The sequence below is a fragment of the Tupaia chinensis genome, unplaced genomic scaffold (genome assembly GCF_000334495.1).
Source record: "Tupaia chinensis unplaced genomic scaffold, TupChi_1.0 Scaffold000217_1, whole genome shotgun sequence".
NCBI classification, from domain to species: Eukaryota; Metazoa; Chordata; class Mammalia; order Scandentia; family Tupaiidae; genus Tupaia; species Tupaia belangeri.
Genome location: NW_006159692.1, coordinates 6,467,254 through 6,495,098, shown reverse-complemented (window position 1 = coordinate 6,495,098; position 27,845 = coordinate 6,467,254). Strand labels below are relative to the sequence as shown.

At 40.0% G+C, this 27,845-nt stretch overlaps 1 protein-coding gene across 1 annotated transcript; it reads left to right on the top strand.

Moving 5' to 3' along the window:
• Positions 1–26,282, top strand: LOC102496375 (cytochrome P450 2C19-like). The gene is made up of 7 exons (XM_014587512.2): positions 1–60; positions 5,275–5,446; positions 7,723–7,883; positions 9,766–9,942; positions 18,844–18,985; positions 21,813–22,000; positions 26,082–26,282. The coding sequence occupies exons 1-7, from the start codon at positions 1–3 to the stop codon at positions 26,265–26,267; spliced, it is 1,086 nt and encodes a 361-aa protein (XP_014442998.1). The 3' UTR covers positions 26,268–26,282.
• The last annotated feature ends 1,563 nt before the right edge of the window (positions 26,283–27,845 follow it).

Sequence of the window (27,845 nt, the reverse complement as noted above, 5' to 3'; positions counted from 1 at the left end):
ATGACAAATATTGCAAGATCTCATTCAAATATACAATCTAAAAAAGCTGATTTCATTGAGGTACAAAGTGGAATAGTGATTATCAGAGAAGAGGGAGGATAGAGAATAGAGGGAATAAAGAGAGGTAGTCAATGGGTTTGAAGTTATCATCAGACAGGAGGGATAAAATGTGGTGCTCTACTCCACAGTAAGGCAACTGTAGTTAATTAATGTATTACATATTGTAAAATAGCTTCAAGATGGGATTTTGAATGTTCTCATCACAAAGAAACTATGTTTGAGGTGAGGGATATACTAATTACCCTGATTCGATCATTACACAATGCATATGTGTATTTTTTAGTTACCAGAGGGTGTATGTGCTTTCCAAGGAGAGACAGAGAGAGAGAGACATCCCCTCCCCAGTGACACATGGACATACCACATTTCCTTTTGCTCTATTTCTCCTACATGTCATGAATTTGGGAATACATGCGCGCACACACACACACACACACACCATGTCTTTCAAGCTACTAGGGCCAGAATTTGAACAGCAGTCAGCCAAGTGGGACCCAACTCCCCTAACCATACAGCTATGAGGCCAGCTCCACAATGCGTACATATATTGAAACATCACTGTGCATCCATAACTATGTACAATTAGTATGTGTCAATAAGAAGAATTTTTGAAAAAGAAATTATAGAAGGGCCAGCAGGTGGTTAAGGCACTGGATTCACACATGGTTGACTGCATTGTTCAAATTCTGGGCCCAGCAGCTTGGAAATCATGCCTGGTGTGTGTGTGTGTGTGTGTGTGTGTGTGTGTGTGTATGCCTAAATTATCAAGGGAAGAATAGAGGAAAAGGGATTGTGGTGTGGCAATCCCCACAGGAATGATTTCTCACTTTCCCTCTCTTTCTGGTGAGCACATGTGTCCTTTCATAAAAAAACAAACCTCCCTCCCAAACAAAGAAGAAAGAAAGAAATTGTAGAATATACAAATAAAGGGACCAGCTGGTGAAGTAGTGGCTAGAGTGTTTGGATCCCACATGGTCAGCAATTCAAGTCCTGGACACCAAAGATTTGAAAGACATATGAATGCATGTGCACTCAAAATCCTAAAAGAACAAATGAAAAAGAATGGATTGCAGTTTGGCCATCTCTACAAGGAATCCTTTCTCACTTTCTCACTTTTCCTCTTTCTCTCTCTTTCTGCTTCTCTCCAGTGAGTTCATGTGCCCACAGTAAATTTAAAAAAATAAAACACATATAAATGGAAAGATAACTTCAATGACTAGAATAATTAGTATTGGTAAAATGCCCATACTACCCAAAATGATCTACAAATTTAAGGCAATTCTCGTCAAAAATCCAATGGAATTTTTCATCCAAATAGAAAAAAAAATCCTAAAATTTGTATGAAATCACAAAAGATCCAGAATAGCCAAAGCGAAATTAACCAGGAAAAAGTCTAGAGGCATCACACTACCTAATTTCAAGCTATATTACAAAGTTACAATAATCAAAACAGTATGTACATGCATATGTAAAAACAGACTCAGAGATTTATGGGGCAGAACAGAGAACCCAGAAACAAACTCACACATACACAGGCAACTATATTCCATATAAGTGCCGAGTATATACATGGGGAAAGAATAAATTCTTTGATTAATGATAGTAGGAAAACTGAATATACACATACCAAGAAAAAAAGAAAGAGAAAGAAAGAAAGAAGAAAGAAAGAAAGAAAGAAAGAAAGAAAGAAAGAAAGAAAGAAAGAAAGAGAAAGAAAGAAAGAGAAAGAAAGAAAGACAAGAAATTGAGTCCTTTTCTTAAACTATACACAAAACTCAATTCAGATGGTTTAGAGACTTAAATGTAAAACCTGGAACCATAAAAAAGAAAAGGGGGAAAGCTCCTTTATCTTGATCTTGGCAATACTTTTTAAAATCTGACACCAAAAATACAGGCAACAAAGGCAAAACTAAAGTTGGACTACATCAAACTAAAAAGTTTCTTCACAGCAAAGAAAACTATCTTTAAACTTCTCTAAGAAAATGAAAATCAACCTATAAAATGAGAGAAAACATTTATATACCAAATATCTAATAAGGAGTTAATATCTAATATATATGAGGAATTCAAGCAACTCTATGCCAAAAACAAACAAAACAAAACAAAAGAATAACCTGATTATATTTTATAGAAGATATGCATATAGCCAATGAATATATGAAAATATGTCCCACATCACTAATCATCAGAGAAATGCAAATCAAAGCCACGATGAGATATCACTTTCATCCATTAGGACCAATATCATAAAAAGTCAAAAGGTGACAAGTGTCAGCAACAACATGGAGAAAAGGCAACTATTGCACACTGCTGGTGGGGATGTAAATCAGCACAGCCATTATGGAAAACGATATGGAGGTTTCTCAGAAAACAAAACTGAGAAGTACTGTACCATTTAGCATTCCCACTTCTGTGTGTATAGCTGAAGAAATGTTTGCATTCCCATGTTTATTGCAGATTATTCACAATAGCCAATATATGGAAACAACCTACAAATACTTCAGTGGATGAATTGGTAAAACATATGATGCAGACACACACACATAAATATGCACTTATTTTAAAAATAGAATATTATTCAGCCTTGAGAAAGTAGAAATTCCTTGAGAAATTCTGCCATTTGCAACAACATGGCTGGACCTGGAGGGCATTTAATCATTATGAGTGAAATAAGCCACACAGAAAGACATATACTGCGTGGTTTTATTTGCACACAGAATATAAACAAACGAACAAAAAGGTCGAATTCATTATAACAAAAACTAGAATGCCAGTTATCAGAGATGAAGTGTGGGGAAGAAGGGGAGATAGTTGTCACAGGGTACAAATCTTCCGTTGTAATGTAAGTAACTCTTGCAGACCTAACGTACAGCATGGTGAGCATGGTAATAACAATGAAATGTAAGGGGGCAGATACCAAACATTCTACCATACTCAAAAATGTGGGTTTTTAAAAAGAATTCTTTACTTAATTCTTTCTATATTGTTATTATTTTCAAGTTGACCAGAGATAGATGGAGAGAGAGTGCAAAATTGAAGAAGTAAGCTTCCAGGTCTGGGACGGAAACCACTGTCGACCAGTGCCCCAACCACCATTGCATCTACAGGCTCCACAAAAACGTTTGTTTCAAAAGATGTGAACTAAAAATATGAAGTGATATATGTTAATTCGCTTAGTTGTGATAATCATTTTTCAATGTATACATGTGTCAAAATATCACATTTTATACCATAAATATACATTCATAATTTTTCTTTGTTGATACCTCAATAAAACTGTTTTGGATTTTGTTTTGTTTTGTTTCCATGGGACCCATGCACTCTCCAGAGAGAAAGAGAGAGAGGCAGTGAGAGGGAAAGTGAGAAATCATTCCACACGACTGATGGCCATGCTACAATTCCTTCTCCTCTACTCTCCTCCCGAGATTCTGGACACACATGTGCACACAGACGTACCCGGCATGAATTTGAACTGCAGTCAGCAATGTGGGTGCCCAGCGCCCTAACCACTACGCCACCTGCTGGTCCCAATAAAGTTGTTTTTAAAAATGAAATAGCTATGGATTGGGGGACGGGGACAGCAAAAATGAGTGCAAGAAAGAATTAATCATTCAGAGCCCACTGGGTGATAACAGAATCCTTTTGGATTCTGTGCAAAGCTGCTCTCTGGGGACTATGGATGCTTCAGGGTGGAAGAGATTGGTCTTCCATGAGAGGCTGCAATTTTTAGCATTGTCTCTTTGGTATTCATTCTTTTACATGATAGTAAAACCAGTAGTCTCAAACCAGGGTGAGTATGACTGACCTGGTGTCACTCTTAAAAATATAGCTTTCTAGGGACCAGCAGTTCGCGTGATGGCTATGTCGCTGGACTTCTGCGTAGTCAACTGTGGTTCGCGTCCCAAACCTAGTGGCTTAAAACATGCTGGGTGCGTGTGCGTGTGTGCCCAAGATCCCGAGAGGAGAATGAAGGAGAAGGGATTGTGGCGTGGCCATACCCCCTGGGGGGTGATTTCTCACTTTCTGTCTCTATGTCTGTCTCTGTCTCTCTGGTGAGCGCACGCGCCCTATAGCAAAAACCTCTCCAAAAAAAGAAAAAATATATATATGTAGCTTTCTAGGGACCAGCAGTTAGCATAACGGCTATGTCGCTGGACTTCTGCGTAGTCAACTGTGGTTCGCGTCCCAAACCTAGTGGCTTAAAACATGCTGGGTGCGTGTGCGTGTGTGCCCAAGATCCCGAGAGGAGAATGAAGGAGAAGGGATTGTGGCGTGGCCATACCCCCTGGGGGGTGATTTCTCACTTTCTGTCTCTCTGTCTCTCTCTGTCTGTCTGGGGAGCGCACGAGCCCTATAGCAAAAACCTCTCAAAAAAATATATGTATAGCTTTCTAGTATGCATCACTGGACTACTGAATCAAAAACCCTCTGAAAAAGCTCCACTGGCGATCCTGAAGCACCAGCTGGGTATTGGTCCAGAGGTGGGTGGCACTGGAGAATCATAAAGCATTGGATTCAAATTAGGATCTTCTATTTATTAACCACGGTACACTTCAAATAATATTTTAATTCTCTGACTTCACTTCCTTTATTTGTAAAACAGTGCAAATATATACATGCATAGACACACACACACACACACACATGATGTGTTGACATGTGGGTTAATTGCAGTATTTTGTATGAACTGTCTGAGCTATTGCATGGCATACCACAAGCCATCCAAAGTGCAGCTATGCTAATTATCACAATATTTCTTAATAAAATTTAGAAATATTTGAAGCTGTGTATGGCAGAGTAAAAATTAAAAAGTACAAGTAATATCAGTCTGAATTACACAAAATATGTACATAAAATAGAGAATTTTTTGGTATTATTTGTTTTTTATTCTCAGTTATCCAAAGTCTATGGCCCTGTGTTCACTGCATATTTTGGCATGAAGCCGACAGTGGTGTTGCATGGATATGAAGCAATAAAGGAAGCCCTGAATGATCATGCAGAAGAGTTTTCTGGAAGAGGTTTTTTCCCCTTAATTAACAGAGCTAATAAGGGATTTGGTAAATATATGCATATTTGTACATGTGCATGTGTTGGGCAGTGGCGATGGGAGTGGAGGCATGTAAAACAGAAACATAAAAAGCTCCAGAAGCAGAGCTTACCTATTGGTGTGGCTGCCTCCTGTCACCCTCCTCTTCCTTGCCTGGGATCTCCTAGTTTCTGTTTCCCCTTCCCGTAGGAGTCGTCTTCAGCAATGGGAAACTGTGGAAGGAGACTCGGCGCTTTTCTCTCATGACTCTGCGGAATTTCGGTATGGGGAAGAAGAGCATTGAGGAGCGTGTTCAAGAGGAAGCCCAACGCCTTGTGAAAGAGTTGAGAAAAACCCAGGGTAGGTAACTCTTCACTCTGTGTCACTGACCTTGACAGACTGCCCTCTTTTCTAATGACGATCTTGAAACATTTCAGGGGCAGACACGTCTTTCTTTATGGGGGATGGTTGTCAGTTCTCCTGTGGAGGAGGGAGATTTTGAAGCAGAGAGCCAAGGGAGCCATTGCGTATCTCTGGTGTGCGTGTACAGGCATGACGGTGCATACGAAGGGGGGCATGAAGGCCACTTATCCCAGTCTGTCCAGCTTTGTTTCTTTGTTTTCAATTCATTACATCATGAAGGTAGATAAAGGAAGAGGCTTCATTTGATTTTTTCTTCTGTAAAAGCTTATTCCATGAACAAGAGAAACAGAGACAGAGAGAGCACCCTTGGCAAGGTCTTGATGCAGCAATTCACCCCAGCCTTAGCCAGCGCCTGTTCATGGGCACTGGCATGCCTGATGTACTCATGGAGGTCTCTGGGTAAGAACTCAGAACCAGAGCATCTTGTTTTGCCACTGCATCATCATCCACTCTGAGTTTTATGTTCTTAAAGCATTAAAGGGCAAGGTTTCTCCTGTAGTGTAACTGTGGGTTACCTGTTCCACAAGTATAACTGTGAAATATTTGTTAAGTGTTTCACAGTGAAAATAACCTTACACTCTTACAAAGCTGAACCAACTGACGTGTTTTTGTTAACTTGGTCCTTAGTTTGTATAGTCAGCCTCGCTGACATGTCTGGGGTTTTCTCCCAAGGGTGGTCCATGTATTTTCCACCAGTAATGATGTGAAGTCTTATCATTAGTTTTCTACTAAATATGGTACAATTTAAAAACTATCACCATTGATTAATCACCCATTACTTACTCTGAGCCATGTATTTTGCATAATTCTGCAAAGTACACAAATGCTAAGTCATAGAATGACCCATTCAACCTGATTTCAACGATTATTGTTCCCTATCCTAAGTTGTTGGTTCATTTCAATTTTGCTTATCTCTACCTATCTACCTTAATGGAATTAGGGTTAGAAATTTAACATTATTTTATTGAACTTTATTTATTTATTCATTTATTTTATTTTACCAGAAAGGGACAAAGTGAGAGAGAGAGAGATAAAATGAGAAAGCAAGCTGCCAAGTCCGGGACTTGAACTGCAGTCAGCCATGTGGAAGTCCAGTGCTCTTAACCACCACACCGCCTACCAACCCTGGTGTTAGAATTTTATGATAATTATTTACTCTTCATTGTCAGCCCTGTGGAGCTATGAAGCATTTTTCACTATGACTCTGATTTTCAGCTTAGGTGCAAATTACCCTGTTTTTAAACTTTTCTTCCAAATGAAGTGAAAATAAAGACTAAAAATCAGATTTTGACTGTGAATGACACACATACAAAGAAATCCTCTAGGTGTACCAAATTACTTTCCTCACACAAGCTAAAATAAACCTTTCTCAGAAAACTTAGAAACCAGTTCAGTTTGGGCCAGCAGGTGGCATGGTGGGTTAAAGTATTTGATTCCCACATGGCATACAACAATGGTTTGAGTCCTGGGCCTGGTGGCCTAAAAATCACACCAGGCACATGTGCATGGACACCTGAAATCCCAGAAAGAGAATGGAGGAGAGCGGATTGTGGCATGGACTCTCCCAGGGAGTGATTTCTCACTTTCCCTCTCTCCAGCTCTCTCTGTCTCTCTCCCTGGCAAGTGCATGTGCCCTATGGCAAACAATTAAAAAAAAAAAAGTGACCTCTTTAGAGTCAGCCAGTAGCTGGTTTAACGGAGGTTAAACCACTGGATTCCAAATGACTAACTGAGTAGTTTGAATCCTGGAATGGATAGTGTGAAAATTATGTCAGGCACGTGTGCTTGCATGCCCCAAATCCTAAGAGAAAACTGGAGGAAGAGGGACTGCTGTAGGATGCCCATCCCCCTGGGGGGTGATTTCTTACTTCCTCTCCATGCACCCTATGACAAAAAACTAAAAAATTAAAAAAAATATATAAGTGACCTCTTTAAATGTGTTTTACTCTTTAAAATAAGAGATAACTTGGGTTAGAGTAGTTTAAAGAAAGTAGATTTAAATGCAATAGTGAGAACAACACTATTAAACTAACTGCGATGTGATGGTCAACTCAAGTTTATGGTGGAAGTGATAAGCTGATTCTATGCATACTGACTTTATCCTCTTAAGGGAATTTCTGGGGTTCTAAAGTGATCTTTTCCTGTTATCTCAAAGGCAAATACTTTTATATGTACATTGTAATGGTGTTTTTCAAATGTTTCCAATCCTTTAGCCTCACCCTGTGATCCAACTTTTGTCCTGTGCTGTGCTCCCTGCAATGTGATCTGCTCCATTATTTTCCAGAATGGTTTTGATTATAAAGATAAGGCTTTCCTTGAACTGCTGGAAATGTTGAATGAAAATGTCAAAATTCTGAGCTCCCCATGGACACAGGTGAGACCAAGACTTTTTCTTCCCAAGAAACCATTTGTGCTTTTTTGCTCTGACAAGTCCCAAATTCTAATGGACAGACTGTGAATTCGATATTTGGATACTCCAGTCCTGCCCAGACTTTAGTGCCACAGAGCAAATGTCTGGGCAAGATACAGGGAACCTTTTATTACGCAAGGAACTGAGTGCCCAATATAGAGATGACATTGAAGTCCACTGGCTTCCTGATCAGTAGTTTTCTTCCAAACTCCAAAGCCATACAGCATCTTGGTGATAGCTCTCAATGGACATCCAAGCCTTTGTCGAAGTCTTCCATTATCCACAAGAGTTTCCCTTTAATCGACCCTTAGAGACCACATCATCAAATTACTTGGTGGAAATATCCTAATTTGGGATATCAATGAGGGAAAATGAGAGCACCGAGCCTGCCAGGAAATTCTGAGTGAAATATGAGCATTTGATGCTTGACCTAGGATCCTAGGTGACCAGGTAACTGGGTTAGGATTACAAAATAATTGGGCTTCCAGTGTAGGACCCGTAAACAAACACAATTTTACTCCATTCTGAACGGGCGGGCCCTACATTCTTTCCACAAGAAAGTGACGCCACCTTAGAGAAGTCACTTCCATGACTTTCCCCATAAACTGGTCAATTAAATTCTGTGGTATTTTCAAAACCTTTTGCTCCTAAAATAATTATTCTATTTCCAAGACTCCTTGATACAAGTGAGAAACAGCAGACCATCCCTGCACACTTCAGCAGAAAACTAACACTGAAACTCTCTTAACTTCTGGGTTTACCTACAGAGTTAGAACAGCAGAAATTCATGCCATTTGCTCTTCCAGAGTGTTGAAAAGAATTGTTTTTTCAAACCAAAACCAATGATTTCCATTTTATTACAAATTTTAAAATCTGGGACTAGTTTAAAAAAAAAAAAACTTATATACTAATTTCAGCCCAGGGTTAACTTTTTTACAACCAAACCAAAAATTACGACATGGGAACATCAATGCGACAAACAAGTAAAATTTGCAAACCCAAGTCATAAACTTAGAAAATTAATAATCATGGTTTAAGGGCCACAGCCAAAGAACAACTGATGCCTCAGTTACACTTGAAAGAAATTCTGCCTTCTGTGAGGGCAGAAGAGGACCATACAAACAATTCTGCTTTGAGAAATTTGCATAGAAATAGAAAATGCTAGAGCCTTTACCACAAATGAAATTGGAAAGCCTCAACATGTTAAACTCAATCCAAGAAGCACCAAATGTTAAATTGAAGCCATGGTTAAGAGTAAAACATTTCAATTCCAGCTCCACAACTTGCAGAACACAAGGATTTCAGGTGTGCAAATCAGCTGTAGGCAAACTCTTTAAAAACAGGAATTTTACACACTGCAATTATAACACAAGGCAGACATTTCTGCAGAATTGTTTGAGTTTCAGAAGGGTACCATCAGGCATCAGGGTCTCTTTCAAAGTCCTTCTCTGGGCAAGTTACATCTTCCAGCCACAATAACCACCTCTTACAGTTCTCTAGCCTCTGCCCGTGATGAGTGGCATAGGATCCTAAGAGGAAACCTCGTTTTCTGTCCCAACTGATATGAATTTTTTTATCTCTAAAAATGACGTATGGTTATGGGAAATAATTATCATCTCTCTCATCCTCTAGTCAGAGTTATCTTCCTCAAATATTTCTATAAGCATAGAAAATTAATATATGTGTACAGTAAAAATGTTCTCTTCAAGATAGTGAGCACCTTTTTTTTGTTTGTTTTTTAATTTCTAAAGCTAAAGTTTTGAATCTGGACTTAGCATATATGATATAAGGTACACACACACATCTTTATTAAATACTTTTATTTAATTTTTTTTTTGTCTTTTAGATCTGCTCTAATTTCCCTGTGCTCATAGATTATTCCCCAGGGAGTCATACAAAATTACTTAAAAATATTTCTTATATAAGAAATTACATTTTGGAGAGAGTAAAAGAACACCAAGTGTCCCTGGATATTAACAATCCTCGGGACTTCATCGATTGTTTCCTGATCAAAATGGAACAGGTAAAGTGTTAACAGCTCAGTTATTCAATTGCATGTGCATTTTGTGTTATGGTTCATAGGTTCTTTCTGTAGCTACTAGCGATGTTCAAATGGCCAGGCAAGAAATGTTTGATAAACACTTTAAATACCTCTTGTATGTATGGATCTACACTTAGCATCACAGAAAAAATTAAATTGTTAAATATGACTGTTATTTAGGTCCTAATAATCTAGCTTGAGGAGGGCAGAAAGTACACCTCAGGTGAAATAGGAACAATTACAAATAAATTTAAAAATACAAAGAATTGAGTCATAGAATGAAGATGGAAATAATTATTTATAGTCAATATATGAAAGAATGAGAAGCCAAGATCTGACCAAGGTGGGCTTCCTTCATGTTCTGAAGTTTGAGCAGCTCTTGAAATATATGCAGTGAGGGACAGGAGAGGGGATTTCAAATGGGTTCAACATGCACACAGAGGTTCAGAAGTGTGTGATGGTAAAAACTTCAGGTGGGAGGACAAGGGAAATTTTAACTGAGTGTAAAACAGAAAGGAATTTCGACAGACTAGGAAGTGTAGATTGGTGTCTGTCAAGTAACCTGTGAGCATGAACATTGACCTGGAAGGTTCTGATCTGAACAGTAAAGAGGAGCTAGGAAAAACATAAGTTCCGATAATTATGAGGGAAAATTATTCTTTGTGAGTCCGTTAGAGCAATCTATATGACGAGAATAGAGCTCAAGGACTAGTTGGAGATTTTTTATTTCTTCAGATTTGGCCTTGATGAGAGTCTGGGTGATTGAAATACAAATGAGTCTAAAATAAAGTCAGTGTTGTCTGTCTTATCATATTGTCAGGGATGTAGGAAGAGAGTCAATTAGGGGGTACCATGGAATCAAAGTAGAAGCAACATTTTAGAAGAAATGGAACAGATCAAATTGGGAAGTGGAAAATATCCTTGAGAAGTATTTGGAGTATTTGAATGGTATGAGACTTTGTGTCTGCGGAGTTTTATAGTGAATAGCTTTAGATGGGAGCCAAATTATAGGGGCTTATCCTATGAGAGAAGTTTAACCAAGGAGGAAAAGACTTGGATTATTCATTTAAATGATGGAAGAGTCAAGTCAAAAACTGTGTACTGGGGCCAGCAAGTGGCATGGTGGTTAAGGTGTTAGATCCAATATTGCCAGCTCTATGGCTTGAGTCTCAAACTGGTGACCTGAAAAATACATCGGGCACATGTGCATGCATGCCCAAAATCTTGAGAGGAGAATGGAAGAGAGGGGATTGTGGTATGCCCATTCCCCCTGAGGGTGATGATTTTTCACTTTCTCTCTCTCTCTTTCTCAGCCCTGACTCTGTTTTTTGCATCCTATAGCAAAAAATTGATTAAAAAATAAGTAAGTAAAATGAACCAAAAACCCTGTTCTTTCTGCCATCTTTCCGTGCCCCCATAATGGTGCACATGAGTGTCCTGCCTGATGCTCTCAAGAGCGTCATCCAGGGGCCAGTTGGTGGTGTAGTGGTTCTCACACTGGACTCCCACACGGTCAATAGTGGTTTGAGTCCTGGATCTGGCAGCTTAAAAATCACACAGGGCATGTGCGCGAGTATGCCCGAAATCCCAGGAGTAGAAGAGAGAAGGGACTTTGGCGTGGCCATCCTCCCAGGGAGTGATTTCTCACTTTCTCTCTCACTGTCTCCCTCTGTCTCCTCTCTGGCAAGTACACACACCCCATGGCAAAAATCTTCAAAACAAAACAAAAAAGAATCATCAAGACAAAAGGAAAGGCCAATGCCAGGTTATTAGGCTGGGCTCCAAAGTCGTCTGGTTTCTAACCGTGATGATGAGGCATGGTTACATTGACGAATTTGAAATCATCAGTGACCACAGGCATGGAAAAATGTTTGTGAACCACTCAGGCAGGATGAGCATGTGTGGAGTGGTCACCCTCCGATTTGATGTGCAATGCAAACATCTAAAGAAATGGCATATCTGCTCCTATCCCTTCAGTTCGGTTTCATTTCAAAGGCAACCTGAACTGGCATCACAGACCACGAAGAATCAACATAGAAATATACTGGAGGGAAAATCCTGGGATCCCTTTTCTAGGGATGTAATACACACATACAAATAAAATGCCTCCATGGAAAACAATTGTGTGAGAAGGATAATTGCGATACCATGAGGACGTTCTTATGGGTATAAAGTTCTTGCTGAAATAGGTTGAGGTCAACTCCAGAAAACACGGAAAGAAGTTAACTGTGGAGATGAGAACTCATTTTTCTGAGACCACTATTATTTTATTTGAGCACTTTTTAGCACTGAAAAGATGTGAGAAACCAATTAACAGGTGCTTAAGAAGTTGAAGAAGCCACAAGAGATACCATTTAAAGACGTATCCATGACATCCAAGCTGTGTTCTCAAGTCGTGTGCTGTGGTGGAATGAAGTCAGAAGATGAAATGATTTGAAGATGCAGATTACTTATATTCTTTGCCTTCTTCTCTGCTAAGGCAATGATCCTTATCCCTTTCTGGGGGAGACCTATTTATTTGAGAATCTAATTAAATGTGTGGACACTTTCCAATAATGAACCTACATGAGTTCTCCATCTTTTGCACACAATTGGAGTCTTTTGCTTAAGGTATTGAAGCCTCTTAGTATTTCGATTTCAAATAGCTACTTCATGAATATTGCACTTAAAAACAATATTATGGGTCAGATGGTGGTAGGGTGGTTAAGGCAGCTGGATCCCACATGGCTGACCAGTTTGAGTTCTGGACTCAGTGACTTGAGAAACTCATTGGGCACATGTGTGTGCATGCCCGAAATTCCAAGAGGAAAATGGAGAAGAAGGGATTGTAGCACAGCCATCTCACCAGGGAGTGATTTCTCACTTTCCTTCTCTCTCTCTGTCCTCTGTCTCTCTGATGCATGCAGATGCCCTAGAGCAATAATTAAAAAGAAAAAAATTCATTATTTTCTGGATCTCACTCTTGTATTAAGATTAGCTTATTATTGTTACTATTAGTAACAGATATATTGAGATAAAATTAATACATCATACCACTGCACCACTGGAAGTGCACAATTCAGTCATTTTTAGTATTCTTCACGCAGTTGTGAAACCATCATCACCATCAACTTCAGAGCTTGTTCATCATCCTCAAAAGAAACCCTTTAGTAGTTATCTCTCATTTCTCCCCAAACATTCCAGCCCTGGGGAGTTACTAATCTGTGTTTTGTTTTTGTAGATCTTCTTACTGTGGACTGGTCATAGAAACAGAATGTTTAAAATGTGGCCTTCCATATTGTCTTTTTTCAATTAGCATCTTTTCAAGGTTCTTCATCATGTATGAATACATCATTCCTTTTCAAGAATGAGTAATAGTCCATTATATGAATATAGCACATTTTATTTATTTACTTATTTACTAAGAAACATCTCACTTTAATTTTTGGCTATTATAAATAATGCTTCTATGAACATTTGTGTCCAAGTTTTTGTGTGCACTTATGTGTTTATTTTTGTGGGTATATACCTAGGAGTATAATTGTTGTGTTATATTGGACCTTTTTGTTTCATCTCTTGAGGAAATGTGATTGATCAAAACAAACAAAAGAGGAGCCAGCAGGTGACATGGTGGTTAAGGTGTTGGACTCCCAAATGTTGCCTAGTGTCTTGCTTTCTCCGTTTCCTCTTCTCTCCTTTTTCAATAAAATTGAATACAAGATAAACAAAAGAGCAAAAACTAGAAAACTCTTAGAAGGAAACATAGCCAGAAAAGGAGTTGCATTATTTTATATTCCCACCAACAGTGTATGAAGGTTTCAGTTTCTCCGTATCCATATCCACACTTGTCATTATCTTTAGGTTTGATTATATCCACCTTAATGGTGTGAAGTGGTCTCACTGAAGCTTTGATTTGCATTTCCTGGATGGTTGATATTGTTACACATCTTTTCAGGTGCTTTTTGGCCATTCATATACTTCCTTTGGAAATATGAGTATTCATCCTGTCTTACTACGCTTTAAGAAAACCTTCAATTTTTTTTTTTTTTTTTGCTCAGTTTGATGATGGCAGTGAGTTTGTCATGTATGGCCTTTATTATGTCAAAAAATGTACCTCTATATCTATTTGATTAACAGTTTTTAATCGTGAAATTATGTTATACTTTATCAAACTCCTTTTTTTGCATCAATTTATAATCATATGACTGCTAGTTTTCCTTGTGTTATGTGATATGTAATGTTTATTGTTTTGTGAACATTTAACCATCTTTGCATGCCTGGAATGACTCCTACCTGGTCATGATAAAAAATCTTTTTAATGTATTGTTGGATTTTGTTTGCTAGCATGTTGTTGAAGATTTCTGTGTCTATATTCATCAGGGAAATTGGTCTGCATTTCTCTTTTTTTGTTATGTCTTTGTTTTTCAAATCAAGGTGATCGATTCCTCTGCCAGATGCACGAAGGCAGGTTTTTTGCTTATTTGTTTGTTTTGTTTTGTTGATAATCACTATGAGTACCTAGTTGAAGTCCTGCAAAAAATCTCAAAGGAGTGTAGGTATCCTCTATACTGGGGGGTACCTGGAATTTTTAACTTTCAAGCCTGTCCACACTAAGCTTCTGGCAGTTTGTCAATTTGATTTGGAAATTTCTAACCTAGTGTAATGTTTCTTCTCCTCATTTTCTTTTTGATAAATTGTGATACTCAGTATCCAGTTATCTGTCTCCCAGTTCAGGGGCAATGGTTAGTTACTAGTCACTGGGTTACACCTTCAATTTTTTGTTCTGGAAATGCTCTTTCATTCTCAACCATATAGCCGGGCTAAGAATTTTACCAATTTTTCTGTTGTACTTTCATTTTAGTTTTATATTCTGTCTTTAAGTAATTTTTTCCCACTCTCATCTCAGTATATTCAGTTAGATATAACCCTGAAGCAGCCTGAGTGCTTTGTTGTTTAGTAATTTCTTCAGCCAGATGTGCACTTCTACTGAAATTAAGATTGACCCTCCACAGAGCCTTAGGACACAGACATAGACACTTTCCTCCAGCTCCCAATAAGTTGCCATGTCCATCTGAGGCCTCCTCAGAATGGCCTTTACTATCCATATTTCTCTGTCAGCACTCTGGCCAGGACCACTCCACCGATCTCTGAGAAGGTCCAATGTTGGCTTCTCTTTTCTTCTGACCTCCAACAGAGTTGCCCTCACTGCATTTAATCTTTTCTAGCCTGATCCTCCAGGTATCTGAACAGAAACACCCCATCTTGATGCCAGTTTTCTGTCTTAGACCTTTATAGTGTTGCTATAACAGAAATACTTAAGACTGGGTAATTTATAAATAAGAGAGGTTTATTTGGCTCATAATTCTTGGGGCTGGAATGGGGTTAGCATCTGTCCAGTCTCTGGAGCTACCTCTGGCATAACATGACTGAGAGACGTATAAAGCAAAGTGGGCAACTGGAGAGAAAGAGAGGGAGAAAGAGAGGTGACCTTCATCTTTTCATGAGAGGTGGCCTTCATCTTTTCATGAGCGATCTTTCACCATGTCCAAAATGTCTCCCACAATGCCCACCTCACAACATTGCCCCACTGGGTGTCAAATTACAGCATTAAATTTGGTGGAAACACAACACTCAAATCAGAGTAATACATAATATACATATTACATATAATATACTATAAAAATCTTTATCTATATATGATATCCTTTAGTCAATACTTAAAGTTAACCTTTTCCTGCCATTTATGTATCATAGGATCCCTTCAGTCCTACATCAATGTTAACTTTTCTTTTTAAAAAAATTATTATTTTGGGGACCAACAGATGGTATAATGGTTATGTTACTGAACTCTCATGTAGTCATCGTGGTTTGAGTCTCAGACCTGGTGGCTTAAAACTCATGCAGGGCACATGTGCATGCGTGCCCAAAATCTCCAAGAGGAGAATGGAGGAGAAGGGATTGTGGCATGGCCATTCTCCCTGGGGGATGATTTCTCGCTTTCTATCTCTCTGTCTTTCTCTGTCTCTCCGGCAAGTGCACACACCCTATAGCAAAAAAAACTCTAAAAATAAATAAATAAATAAATATTATTGTAAGGCTGGCAGGTGGTGTGATGGTTAGAGTGCTAGACACTCACATGGCCAACTGGGGTTTGAATCCTAGACCTGGCTGCTTTTTTCTAACTTTCCCTCTCTCTTTCTCTGTCTTTATCTAGTAAAATTAAAACATAAATAATAATAACAAAATAAATGAATAAAAATATCTTTAAAAATTATTGTTATTATGTTTAAGTTTGATCACCAGAGAAAGAGAAGCAAAGTGAGAAAGTGAACCACCAGGTATAGGATTCAGACCACGGTTGTCCATGTGGGAGTCTAGCACCCAAACCACCATGCCACCAGCTGGCCCTGATCTTAACTGTTCTTAAGGAGTTCTTTCTTTATCCTGATTTTCAGTTTATGAATGCTCTATGAAGCCAATCATATATCCTCATCATCTGCATTTCCCTTACTCTGTTTTTTTAAATTTTATTATTTTTAATTATTTTATTTAATCTTATCCATTTTTTAAAAATTTGATCAGAGAGGAATAGGGAGAGAAAGAGAGAGAGAGGGAAAGTGAGAAAGCAAGCCACCAGGTCAGGTCCAGGACTCAAACCACAGTAGGCCATGGGAGTCCAGCATCCTTAACCACCATGCCACCTACTGGCCCCTTTTAAAATTTTTATTTATTTATTGTTAGTATAATTATTTTAATTCACCAGAGAGAGAGAGAAAGGGCAAGTGAGAAGCCAAGCCTCCAGGTCCACTAAAACTGTGTTCAGCCATATGGGAATGCCCAGCACCTCAACCACCATGACACGCTGAACCCTGTTCTCTATTTTTTTAAATTGTATTCATTATTATCATGTTTTAATTTGACCACAGCAACACAGTGAGAGAGAGGTGAGGGTGGACAGTGAGAGAGCAAGCCACTAGGTCCAGGATGCGACTTGTGCTTGACCATGTGGGAGTCAAGCGCATTAACCACTATGCCATGTACTGGCCCCAGCTCTTTTTTATCCTTCTGGGCAGTTGACACTCAAACTGACTTCATGTTTGTAGAGCCTCATCAATTTGTATATTCCTGTTCATTCTTGCACTTGTATCCTAAACCAAATTGCATATTTCCTGACATCTGGAGCATCATAGTGGCCAGTTTCATCTTCCTTTGGTGAACCCACTTTTTCTGGGATCTATTTTACAATGTGCTGTAGGGGACCAGCAGGAGGCATGGTGGTTAAAGCACTGGACACTCCCACATGGCCGACCATGATTTGAGTCCCAGGCCTGGTGGCTTCCTTTCTCACTCCCCCTCCCCCCTCTGTGTCTCTCTCTGGTCAAATTAAAATAAATAAATGAATAAATAAAATTAAATAAATAATTTAACAATGTGCTGCCATATTGGCTTTTGCACAATTCCAACCTCATGAGTCCGTGGGTAATTCTGAGCTCAACCATTTTTTTCTTTTAGAGAGGAACTTTTTGTTATAGGGCACATGTGCTCACACCAAAAAGACAGCAAGTGAGAAATCACTTCCCAGGAAAGTGGCCACACCACAATCCCTTATCCTTTCGAGATTTTGGGCATGAATGTACATGCACTCAGTGCAAGTTTAAGACACTGGGTCTGAGATGCAAACCACAGTCGACTCTGAGGGAGTCCAGCTAGGTAACCATTACACCGTCTGCTGGTTCTTCAACCAAATTTTTAATCAGAAAATAATTGTATTTGTTATAGTTTGTTTTTGATATGCTGTGTGCATTCACCAGAGAGAGATACAGAGGGCAAGTGGGAAAGCACCTTCCCAGGAGGATGGCCACATTGCAGTCCCTTCTTTTCCATTCTCTTCATGAGATGTTGAGCATTAACTCATACACATGCACCTTGCTTGTTTTTTTTAATCTGCAGGGTATGGGACTTGAACTGCATAGTCCTCCATGTGGGATTCAGCTGCCTTAAACAGTATACTACCAGCTGTCCCAGAGCTATGTATTCTTTATTTAAGCTTATTACGTCTTCCATGATATGGCCACTATATACCTATTACTATAAATTAAAATTGGGTTTGTCTACAAATAAGAGAAAACAGCTAATGACTTTTAAAATGATGAGCTTACTTAGCTTATGTGCAAGAGTCTATGGTTTGCCAGTAGCCCTGAGACATCGCAAACTCAATTGGCTTCCTTTACCAAAATTCTCTGAGACGCATTCATCTCCTTGCTTGTATCCTGCTGTCTCAGTGTCTGCTTTACCTATACCTTCATCTCTGCATTTTGAGTTAAAAATAAAAGGAAAGAGAGGAAGTGGTACTAGCAGGCTTTAGTTGTTACCTCACTGGTAAGAAGTACACTGCATGTATCACCTAGCTGCACACAGGCTGGTGGATGGATTTTGAGGCAAGCAAGAGGTGAAGGGCAGGAAATGAAGAGTGGGTCAACTAGCATGCAGTCTAGCACACCACACAGTAGCCTTTTCTTTTCTTTTAGTATTTGCTATAGGGCATGTATGCTTGCCAAAAAGAGAAAGACATGGACAGAGAGAGAGAAGTGAGAAACTATCCCCCAGAGAGGATTGCCACACCACAATACCTTCTTGTCCATTCTTCCTTGGGGATCTTGAGCACACACACACACATGCCCTGCATGATTTCCAAGCTGCAAGGTCTGGGACTCAAACCACACAATTGGCCACGTGGGATCCCTCTTAACCTCCACAGCATCTGCTGGCACAGCCTTGTCTTGTACTACAGGCTGCAGTGTCTATGCTGGCTTATTTTTATAACAATACTCTATTTTGTAATTTATTGTCATTAAATTCCATGGGAGATTAATTTGTCAAATAATTACATCAACTCATTCCTAGGAAAAGAACAAACCACAGTCTGAATTTACTCTTGAAAACTTGTTAATCACTGTGTCTGATATATTTGGAGCTGGGACAGAGTCAATAAGCACCACACTAAGATATGCCCTCCTGCTCCTGCTAAAGCACCCAGAGGTTACAGGTATGACCACGGATGGTGAGCAAAGTGAACTTCAGAATAGAAATTCGGTAAGACACTGCCAACGTCCTCCATCTTCTTTCTCTTAGAGACACTTCATTGTTGGAAATCTGTGACACAGCTGAAATGTGTCCAAGTTGAATGAAGGGATAAGAATTGGACCATGTTGCACAATAGGGAGGGTGGCTGAGAGAAGTGAAGGGCAGTGTGGGCGGTAGCAAAGCAGTAGAGCTCTGGTGCATGTCTGCACCCCACAGGGAGGTGATCTGCAGCGGGCAGCAGTCGGTGCATGGACTGGTCAAAGTTTGCATGTTGGTTTCCTTAGCAAGAAGGTACCTTAAATGGTAGGTATATTTTTGAAGAAATCTTCCTTTATTCTGAAAATGCAGTGTTAGGATGCTGGGTACAGACAATGAAAACTCTCCTTATCAGAGCATAAATAGAAATTCTAGAAATGTAGTGAGGTGGCCAGGAAAAATTTCTACAACTAAGAAGTCTTCTTAGGCTAGTTTGGGCTGACCCATAGCCTAATGTTTAAGGAAACTGGATTCCACATGGCTGACCATGGTTCAAATTCTGGCCCTGGTGGCTTGAAAAACATGCCAGGCATGTGTGCATGTATGCCCAAATTCCCAAAATACAGAACTGGAAGAGAAGGGGTTGTGGTGTGACAGTGTCCCACTGAGGGGAGCTTTCTCCCTTCCCTCTCTCTGTCTCTCTCTCTCTGATGAGCACATATGGTCTCTGGGCAATTTTAAAAAAAGGTTATATTCATTTCAAAGGTATTGCTATCTTAGATGATGTACCTAAAGGAATTTTCTAGAAATATGCTTCTAGCAAACATATTTTCTCAGATAAAAGCTTTTCTTTCATTCAGTAATTTTATCTTTTATGAACTATATTTTAGAAATTAGTTCCAGTTATGCATGCCAAGTTAGAAGCATATACTGTCATTTCCTGTTTTGAGATCCCATTGAAATAATTGTAATGTGTTGGGTAGTTGGAAAAGTCATGACATAATTTTTACACAAGAATGTGTCGGGACTTTTCCGATAACCTAGTAATTGCAAATGACAATTAGTCCTTTTAAAATGGGAAAAGAGCAATGGTGAAAGCAGTCAGTAGGTTCTCAACACATTTCTGAAACACAGCAGAGGGGTCAGAACAAACTAAGCAGAAAGGGTGAGGCTCTAACCTCACTGTCAGAAGATCCATTCATGCAGAAAGGCCAGCCTGCTCTAACATCCCTCTAGAGCTCAGTAGTTGGAAATATTGGTGTCAAATAATTTCAAGGAAATTGAGACTGAAAATAGGACCCTCGCAGGTTTCCTCTCAATTCCTTTGAGCAAAGAGCTATTTTCCTCTCTCAGAAAGAGGTTTACTCTCTAAAGAAACTGTACCTAAGAGGCCCTGTAGCCAGGGACACTATGCCAAAACATGGTAAGAGGGAGAGAGCTGACAGGATACATTTCTTGAATTAAGAGACTCAGGTTTTTTTTAAAGGATTATTTATTTAATTTTATTTATCATTATCATTGTTTTGTTTTGTTTTGTTTTGTTAATTTGCTACAGGGCATGTGTGCTCACCAGAGAGAGAGAAAGAAAGAGTGAGAATACATACCACCAGATCTGGGACTCCAGTGCTTAACCACCACACCACCTGCTGGCTGCGACTCAGCTCTTTTCACCGTCCTGGATCCTAAGACTAGCAACGAGAGTTATACTGGAGAATGCCCAGATCTAAAGGAAAGGTCTTTTTTTTTTTTTTTTTTTTGCAAAAAATGTGCACTCATTAGAGAGAGAACAAGAGAGAGAGTGAATGCACACCCTCTAATAGGGAATATGACCACCCTGCAATCCTTGGTTCCTCCATTTCTCTCAAGATCTTGGGCACTCAGCATGTTTTTTAAGCTGCTGATGTCAGGATTCAAACTGCAGTTGGCCATGTAGGCTCTCTCTCAACCAACACTTACTGCTGCGCTCCAGGGCTGGCCGGAGACCTACATTTCTGCCATCTAGATAGAAAATCCTCTAGAAGTGTCCAACAGAGTGAATGAAAACTAACATCCATCCTAAGAAACAGGGTCGTGGAATTTTAGAACCTGATGGGGACCAACAGTTGGTCCAATGGCTATGTCGCTGGACTCACATGTAGTCAACCATGGTTCGAGTCCCAGACCCAGTGACTTTAAACTCACACCAGCATGTGTGCATGTGTGCCCAAGATCCCGAGAGGAGAATGGAGGAGAAGGGATTTCAGTGTGGCCATTTCCCCTGGGGGGTGATTTCTTGCTTTCTGTCTCTCTGTCTCTCTGTCTTTCTGGCAAGCAGACGTGTCCTATAGCAAAAACCTCTCAAAAAAAAAAAAAAAAAAGAATTTTGGGCATGCACACACACATCTGGTATACTTTTCAAGCCACCGGGTCCAGGTGGTCTTAAAATACAGTCAAGCATGGATGGATGGGATCTAGCCACCTTAATCACCACACCACTGAGTGGCCTGATAATTCTTGAGTTAATTATGCTATAACCATTTTCATTTTGAAACACTTCATCATTTCTATTTGTAATAGTTATGTATGCTTAATATGGAGGTGGGCACACAAGCAGTTTAGTATCTGGCTTGTAGGAGCGCCACACATATCTATATTATGGCCATTCCGTTCACATGTCTAGGTGTGCCCTAGGCACATAGGTCACGTTTACAATCCGTTTGGGCATTTGGGGTTATGATTATAAACACCCTTATCATGCTTCCTGTAACTCTGAATGGCTATGACAAATGTGTCATCTTCCTCCTTTCCATCAGCTCTTATTTGTGTCTTGTCAGCTAAAGTCCAGGAAGAGATCCACCATGTGATCGGCAGACACCGGAGCCCCTGCAGGCAGGACAGGAGTCACATGCCCTACACGGATGCCATGATACATGAGGTCCAGCGATTCATTGACCTCATTCCCACCAGCCTGCCCCATGCAGTGACCTGTGACATTAAATTCAGAAACTACTTCATTCCCAAGGTAAGACTGTTTCCTTCATATGCACCTCAGGGCTCTTGAAGTTCCCAAATTCACAGTATGATTCTAATTCTCTGTTCACACAAGACAAGACAAGAACAGAAATGATGTGTGGCAGGTGATGGGCTATGTACTGTCTTTAGTATGGGGCTCTAAGTCTTTATGACAGTTCTTGATATCTGGCAGTGTAGGGCTTCCAAATTTATTCTGCCTCTTCGAGATTGCTGTGGCTACTCTTGGCTACATATGTTTGATACACTTTGGTATTTGTTAATTTTTCAAAACCCTCTCCTGGAATTTCTTCAGGATTCCTTCAAATCTACAGATCAATTTGGAAACAATTGACATCTGGAATATTCTAATTAGTGAATATTGTAATGTTCTCAATTTGTTTCAACTCCTTTTTTTTTTTTTGGAGAGGTTTTTGCTATAGGGTGCATGCACTTGCCAGAAAAACAGAGACACAGAGACAGAAAGCGAGAAATCACCGCCTGAGGGTATGGTCACGCCGCAATTCCTTCTCCTCCATTCTCCTCTCGGGATCTTGGGCATGCATGCACACATGCCCAGCATGAGTTTAAGCCACTGGATCTGGGACTTGAACCACGGTTGACTATATGGGATTCCAGTGACGTAGCCATTACTTCATCTACTGGTTCCTCAACTCTTTTTTTCAACTGTCTTTTATTTTCAGTACAGGGACTTACATGTCTTTTGTTAGTTTTCCCTGTGGTAATTAACATATTTTGTTAAAAGTTTATTTATTGGGGCCAGCAGATGGTATGGTAATTAAGGTACTACACTTCCACATGGCCAACTGCGGTTCAAGTCCCAGACCTGGTAGCTTGCTTTCTCACTCTCCCTCTCTCGCTGGTAAAATTGAAAAACAGTAATAAATAAATTAGGTTAAATAAATAATTATTTTTAAATGCTTATTTATTTCATTCAGACAGTGATAGAGACAGAGAGAGACAGCTACCCCAATGGGGTTTTGGGGATTTTTAAAAAATAATTATTTATTTTAATTTATTTACTTATTTATTTTTAATTTGACCAGAGACAAGGAAAAAGCGAAAGTGAAAAAGCAAGCTGCCAGATCCAGAACTCGAACCATGGTCTGCTATGTGGGAGTCCAGGACGTTGACCACCACGGCACCTGCCAGTCTCCCACCACAGGGTTTTTACATCATGATCCAATCCCAGCCTCAGTCAGTCAGGATCACAGTTGCACACACAATTGTACACACCTCCTGATGTGTCCAGGGAGGCCCTCAGGTTGTAAAACCAGGACCATCCCCTGTGGCCTCAGCATCTCAGAGTGCTGTACCACCACGGCTGGCTGATAATTACTTTGATGCCAGTATAAATTTTATAATTTTAAAAATGCTTTTTAAATTTTTGTTCCTGGTATACAAAATATGATTACACTTTTAATTTTGATGACCTTGCATGTCGTTTTGCTAAATCTACTGGCCATTGCTAATAATTTGTGTGTAGGTTCATTTGGAATTTCTTATGTTCACTACCCTCCTGTCTGGGTTAATATTTGTCTTGTTTCTTCTTTTCCAATTCTTATGACCTTACTTTCTCCTTATTTTATTATTACACAGATGAGGAGTTCCAGGATAGTATTGAATGAAAGTGGTGGAAGTGGCACCCTTTTTCATGTTTACTCTCTAGCAGGGAGTAGAAAGTTAGCGTTGTGCTGTTGAGCCTGATGCCTGTGTGTTTTTCCTTTATGAGAGAGAGAGTGAGAAAGAAGGGAGAGAGAGATGAGTATTTTTGACAGGGTCTTGCTCTATCATAGCCTTCCTGCCCCACTTCCCAACTACATAGGATTACAGGTCCACACAACATGCCTGGTGTGTTCGACTTGCCTTGGGAACCAAATCCATGCTTCCCATGTGGCTTCCAGCCTCCCAAGTGGTGGTGCTATATATATGCCACCTTGGCCAGACATGAGTGTGATGCTTTATGTACATTTTGGCAGATTTTTTTTTTTACCACATGAGAGATGTTTGCCTTCTTATATTTTTGTATGATGTTTTGTCATTTAAATATGGGCATAACTTTATTAAATGGTTTCTGCATCTATTTACATGGTCAGGTAGTTTGGCTCCCTTTCCTTCACTAGATATGCGTATGTTATATATATACATACAACTAGATTTGATCTTTTATGGGTTATTAAGGATGTTTATATTTATATTTGTGAGAGACTGCCCTATAATTTTTCTTCCTTGAGATATTTTTCTCAGATTGCAAGGCAAAGCTGGTCTCATAAAATGAGGAGGGACTCATTTCTCATTTTGGGTCTGTTTGTATTGCCTTCCTATCCTCCATTCTTTTTTTAGAGAGGGATTTTTGCTGCAGGGTGCATGCACTTGCCAGAGAGATAAAGAGAGACAAGAGACAGAAAGTGAGAAAGCACTCCCCCTGGGGGGGGATGGCCACGCCACAATCCCTTCTCCTTCATTCTCCCGTCAGGATTTTGGGCATGCATGCACACGCACCCAGTGTGAGTTCCAAGCCACCAGGTCTGGGACTCAAACCACAATCGACTACGCAAGAGTCCAACGACAGAAACTTTACACCATCTGCTGGTCCCTCCACTCTTCTTTTTGTAATTTTAGAATGTCTAATTTTTTTTATTAAATGAAAATTATTACATATTAAAAATGTAGTTTCAATGATGTTTATCTCCTTCCAGAAAGGGTTCTTTCCTCCCTTATTAGGTAGTTAGGCTGATGTAATACTTTCTGCCTCGATACAGAATTGGACAAGAACACAGCCAAAAAGGTACCACAGCCATCAGCTGACCTCTCTGAGGTTCTCCCAACTATGCGTCTTGAGACCAACTTTTGTTTCAGCAGTTTCACAATGACTTCTGAAAGGAGTTTAGACTTTCTAGTTGGTATGCTCCAAGCTACTCCATTCTACTTGAACCCAAAACATATTACCAATAAAATTTAAAATAATATAACCTGGGACCAACCGTTAGGTGTGTTGGTTAAAGTGGCAGCGTCCCACATGCCTGACTGTGTGGTTCATGTCCAGACCCAGAGTCTTGAACGAAATCACGCCCAAGGGGAATGACCATGCTGCAATCCCCTTTTCTCCTCTCCTCTGGGGATTTTGGGCACACACGCACACATGCCTGGCACATTTTAGAAGCTGCCAGGTCCGGGACTTGAACCACAAAGTCAATCTTGTGGGATCCAGCCGCCTTAACCTCCATGCCACCTGCTGGCTGTCCCCCACATTTTTAATGGAGAGAAACAAACTACATGGCAATGTACAATAAATAGTCTTGTGTTTTGTTTTTTGGGTTGTTTTTTCTTTTTCCTTTTGTTTATAGGTTGTGTGCACTCACTCACCAAAGACAGAGAGAGAGAGAGAAAGTGAGAAATCAACCCCCTATGGGGAAGGCCACACTGCAATCCCTTCTCCTCCATTCTCCTCTTGGGGTTTTGGGCACATATGTACCATGCCTGGCATGCTTTTCAAGCCACTGGATCTGGGTCTCGTGGGCAGTCAGTCATGTGGGATCCAGCTGCCTTAACTTCCATACCACCTGCTTACCCAGCATTCAATAGTTTCTAGTATACTCATCTTCATACCAAAAAAGAAATTCTCTATTTGGCTAAGACCTCTGTTTTAAAACATCCTATGACCATGCTCTATGTTCACAGATACTCTACACATTTCGAGAGCCAGCAAAGGTTTCCATTTTAAAGCATGATAAAGATGAGGTGCTAAAACTGGAGTGATGAAATAGAGCAGGAAGCAGGACAGACACTAGTATCCTAGCTTGGTGACAAGCAGGACAGATTCAGAACCGTTGACACCCAAGTGCTTATTACTCAGCACTTCATGTGCTGTTGGAAGACACTTTCACCAGATCACTGCCACCAGCCTTAAAGTTATCCCTGTTCATCACATACTCTGTCTGGTTGGAAATGTCACTGCTCTTCTTTGACCCTGGCTTTCTTGCTTACAGATCAAAAGAGTAAAGTGACGTCCACCATTCCTGCCAGCTCCATGACTGTCTCCACACCCCGTTAACCTGTGCTGTTCATTGCAGGGCACAACCGTAATAACATCTCTGACATCTGTACTGCACGATGACAAAGAATTCCCTAACCCAGAAGTCTTTGACCCTGGTCACTTCCTGGATGAGAGTGGCAACTTTAAGAAAAGTGACTATTTCGTGCCTTTCTCGACAGGTAATAGAAATTCATCTCCATGTGCACATCAAGGGGCAAGGTAACTTTATGGGACCATCTGGACCTGGGGCTGCAGACCTGCTCCTTGTCCATGATCATGGGCACCACTCTCAATGCCTGCACATGGAGCTGCTCATGAGACATCCTCATTGTTGGGTCAGACTAGTGGGAATTTAGAATGGACCCAGTTGCTCCAAACTGAGAAAGCTAGAGGACAGGTTGATTGGGTGCTGCCTCTAGTTGTATCACCGAGCTACTCAGAACATTCCTGGAAGGTGACCTTACCTGTCCTTGTCTGCCCTGAGAAACTCTATAACTTTATCTTCTGTGTGGTGCCCTCTCTCTCCAGACTGTAGTCTGGGAGCACAAGTATTCATAAGCACAGAATAGGTACCCTATATATATATATATATATATATACCTTCTTAGAACAAAAATCAAATGGGCAGGGCCAGCACGTGGCATGGTGGTTAAGGTGCTGGACTCCCACATGGGTGACTGTGGTTTGAGTCCCAGACCCAATGACTTAAAAATCACATCAGGCATGCATATGTGCATTCCCGTATTCCTGAGAGGAAAATGGAGGTGAAGGGATTGCAACTGGCCATTCCCTTTAGGGAGTGGTTTCTCAGTTTCCTTCTCTCTGTCTCTCTCTGGCAAATGTGAAAACCTACAAAAAAAAAAAAATCATGGAACCAGCAGATGTTGTAATAGTTACGTTGCTGGACCCCCACTGAGTTGACCTTGGTTTGAGTCCCAGAAACAGCGGCTTAAACCTCACATCATGTGGGGGGGTGGGGATGGGCGCGAGCTCAAAATCTTGAGAGGAGAAGGAATTTGGCATGGTCATCTCCCCTCGGGGGTAATTTCTCACTTTCTATCTCTGTCTCTCCTGTGAGCACACATGCCCTATGGCAAAAATCTCAAAAAACAAAAACCAAAAATTGAAGGGGCATACCAAAATGTAATGTTCTTTGTTGAAGATGGGAGCCTTGATTTGTCACACACTGTATGTGTGCTTTAAACAACCATATTATACCCCACAAAGATAAACAAATAAATGCAAATACATTATAAATTTTAAAATATTTTTAAAGAGAACTTTGAATAATATTTTTGAAAGAATTATTTATTTTATTTTATTTATTATTTTTTAATTTGCTATAGGGCACATGTGCTCACCAGAGAGAACGAGACAGAGAGAGAGAGAGAAAGAGAAAGTGAGAAAGCAAGCTGCCAGGTCCAGAACTCAACTCATAGTTGGTCTTATGGGAGTCCAGTGCCTTAACCACCATGCCACCTGCTGGCTCCAATACAATGTTTTTAAACGTCTTTAATAAATGTTTGCATTGTAATAGAAAAAATAAAAAACATTCTGATGAAAGACCCTGGCTTTCATGGCGTGCATACAGTTTCATTTTTAGAAATGAGATCACACACCATACTGCACATACTCCACAGCAGTCTGCTTTTCTGTGTTTAGTATTAGAATATTTTCAAGGACTCCACCCACCAAAAAACAAACAAACAAACAAACAAAACATACTGTTCAAGAGTATCTATCCTTGGGACCAGCAGATGGCGTAATGGTTACATTGCTGGACTCCCACTTAAACTGGACC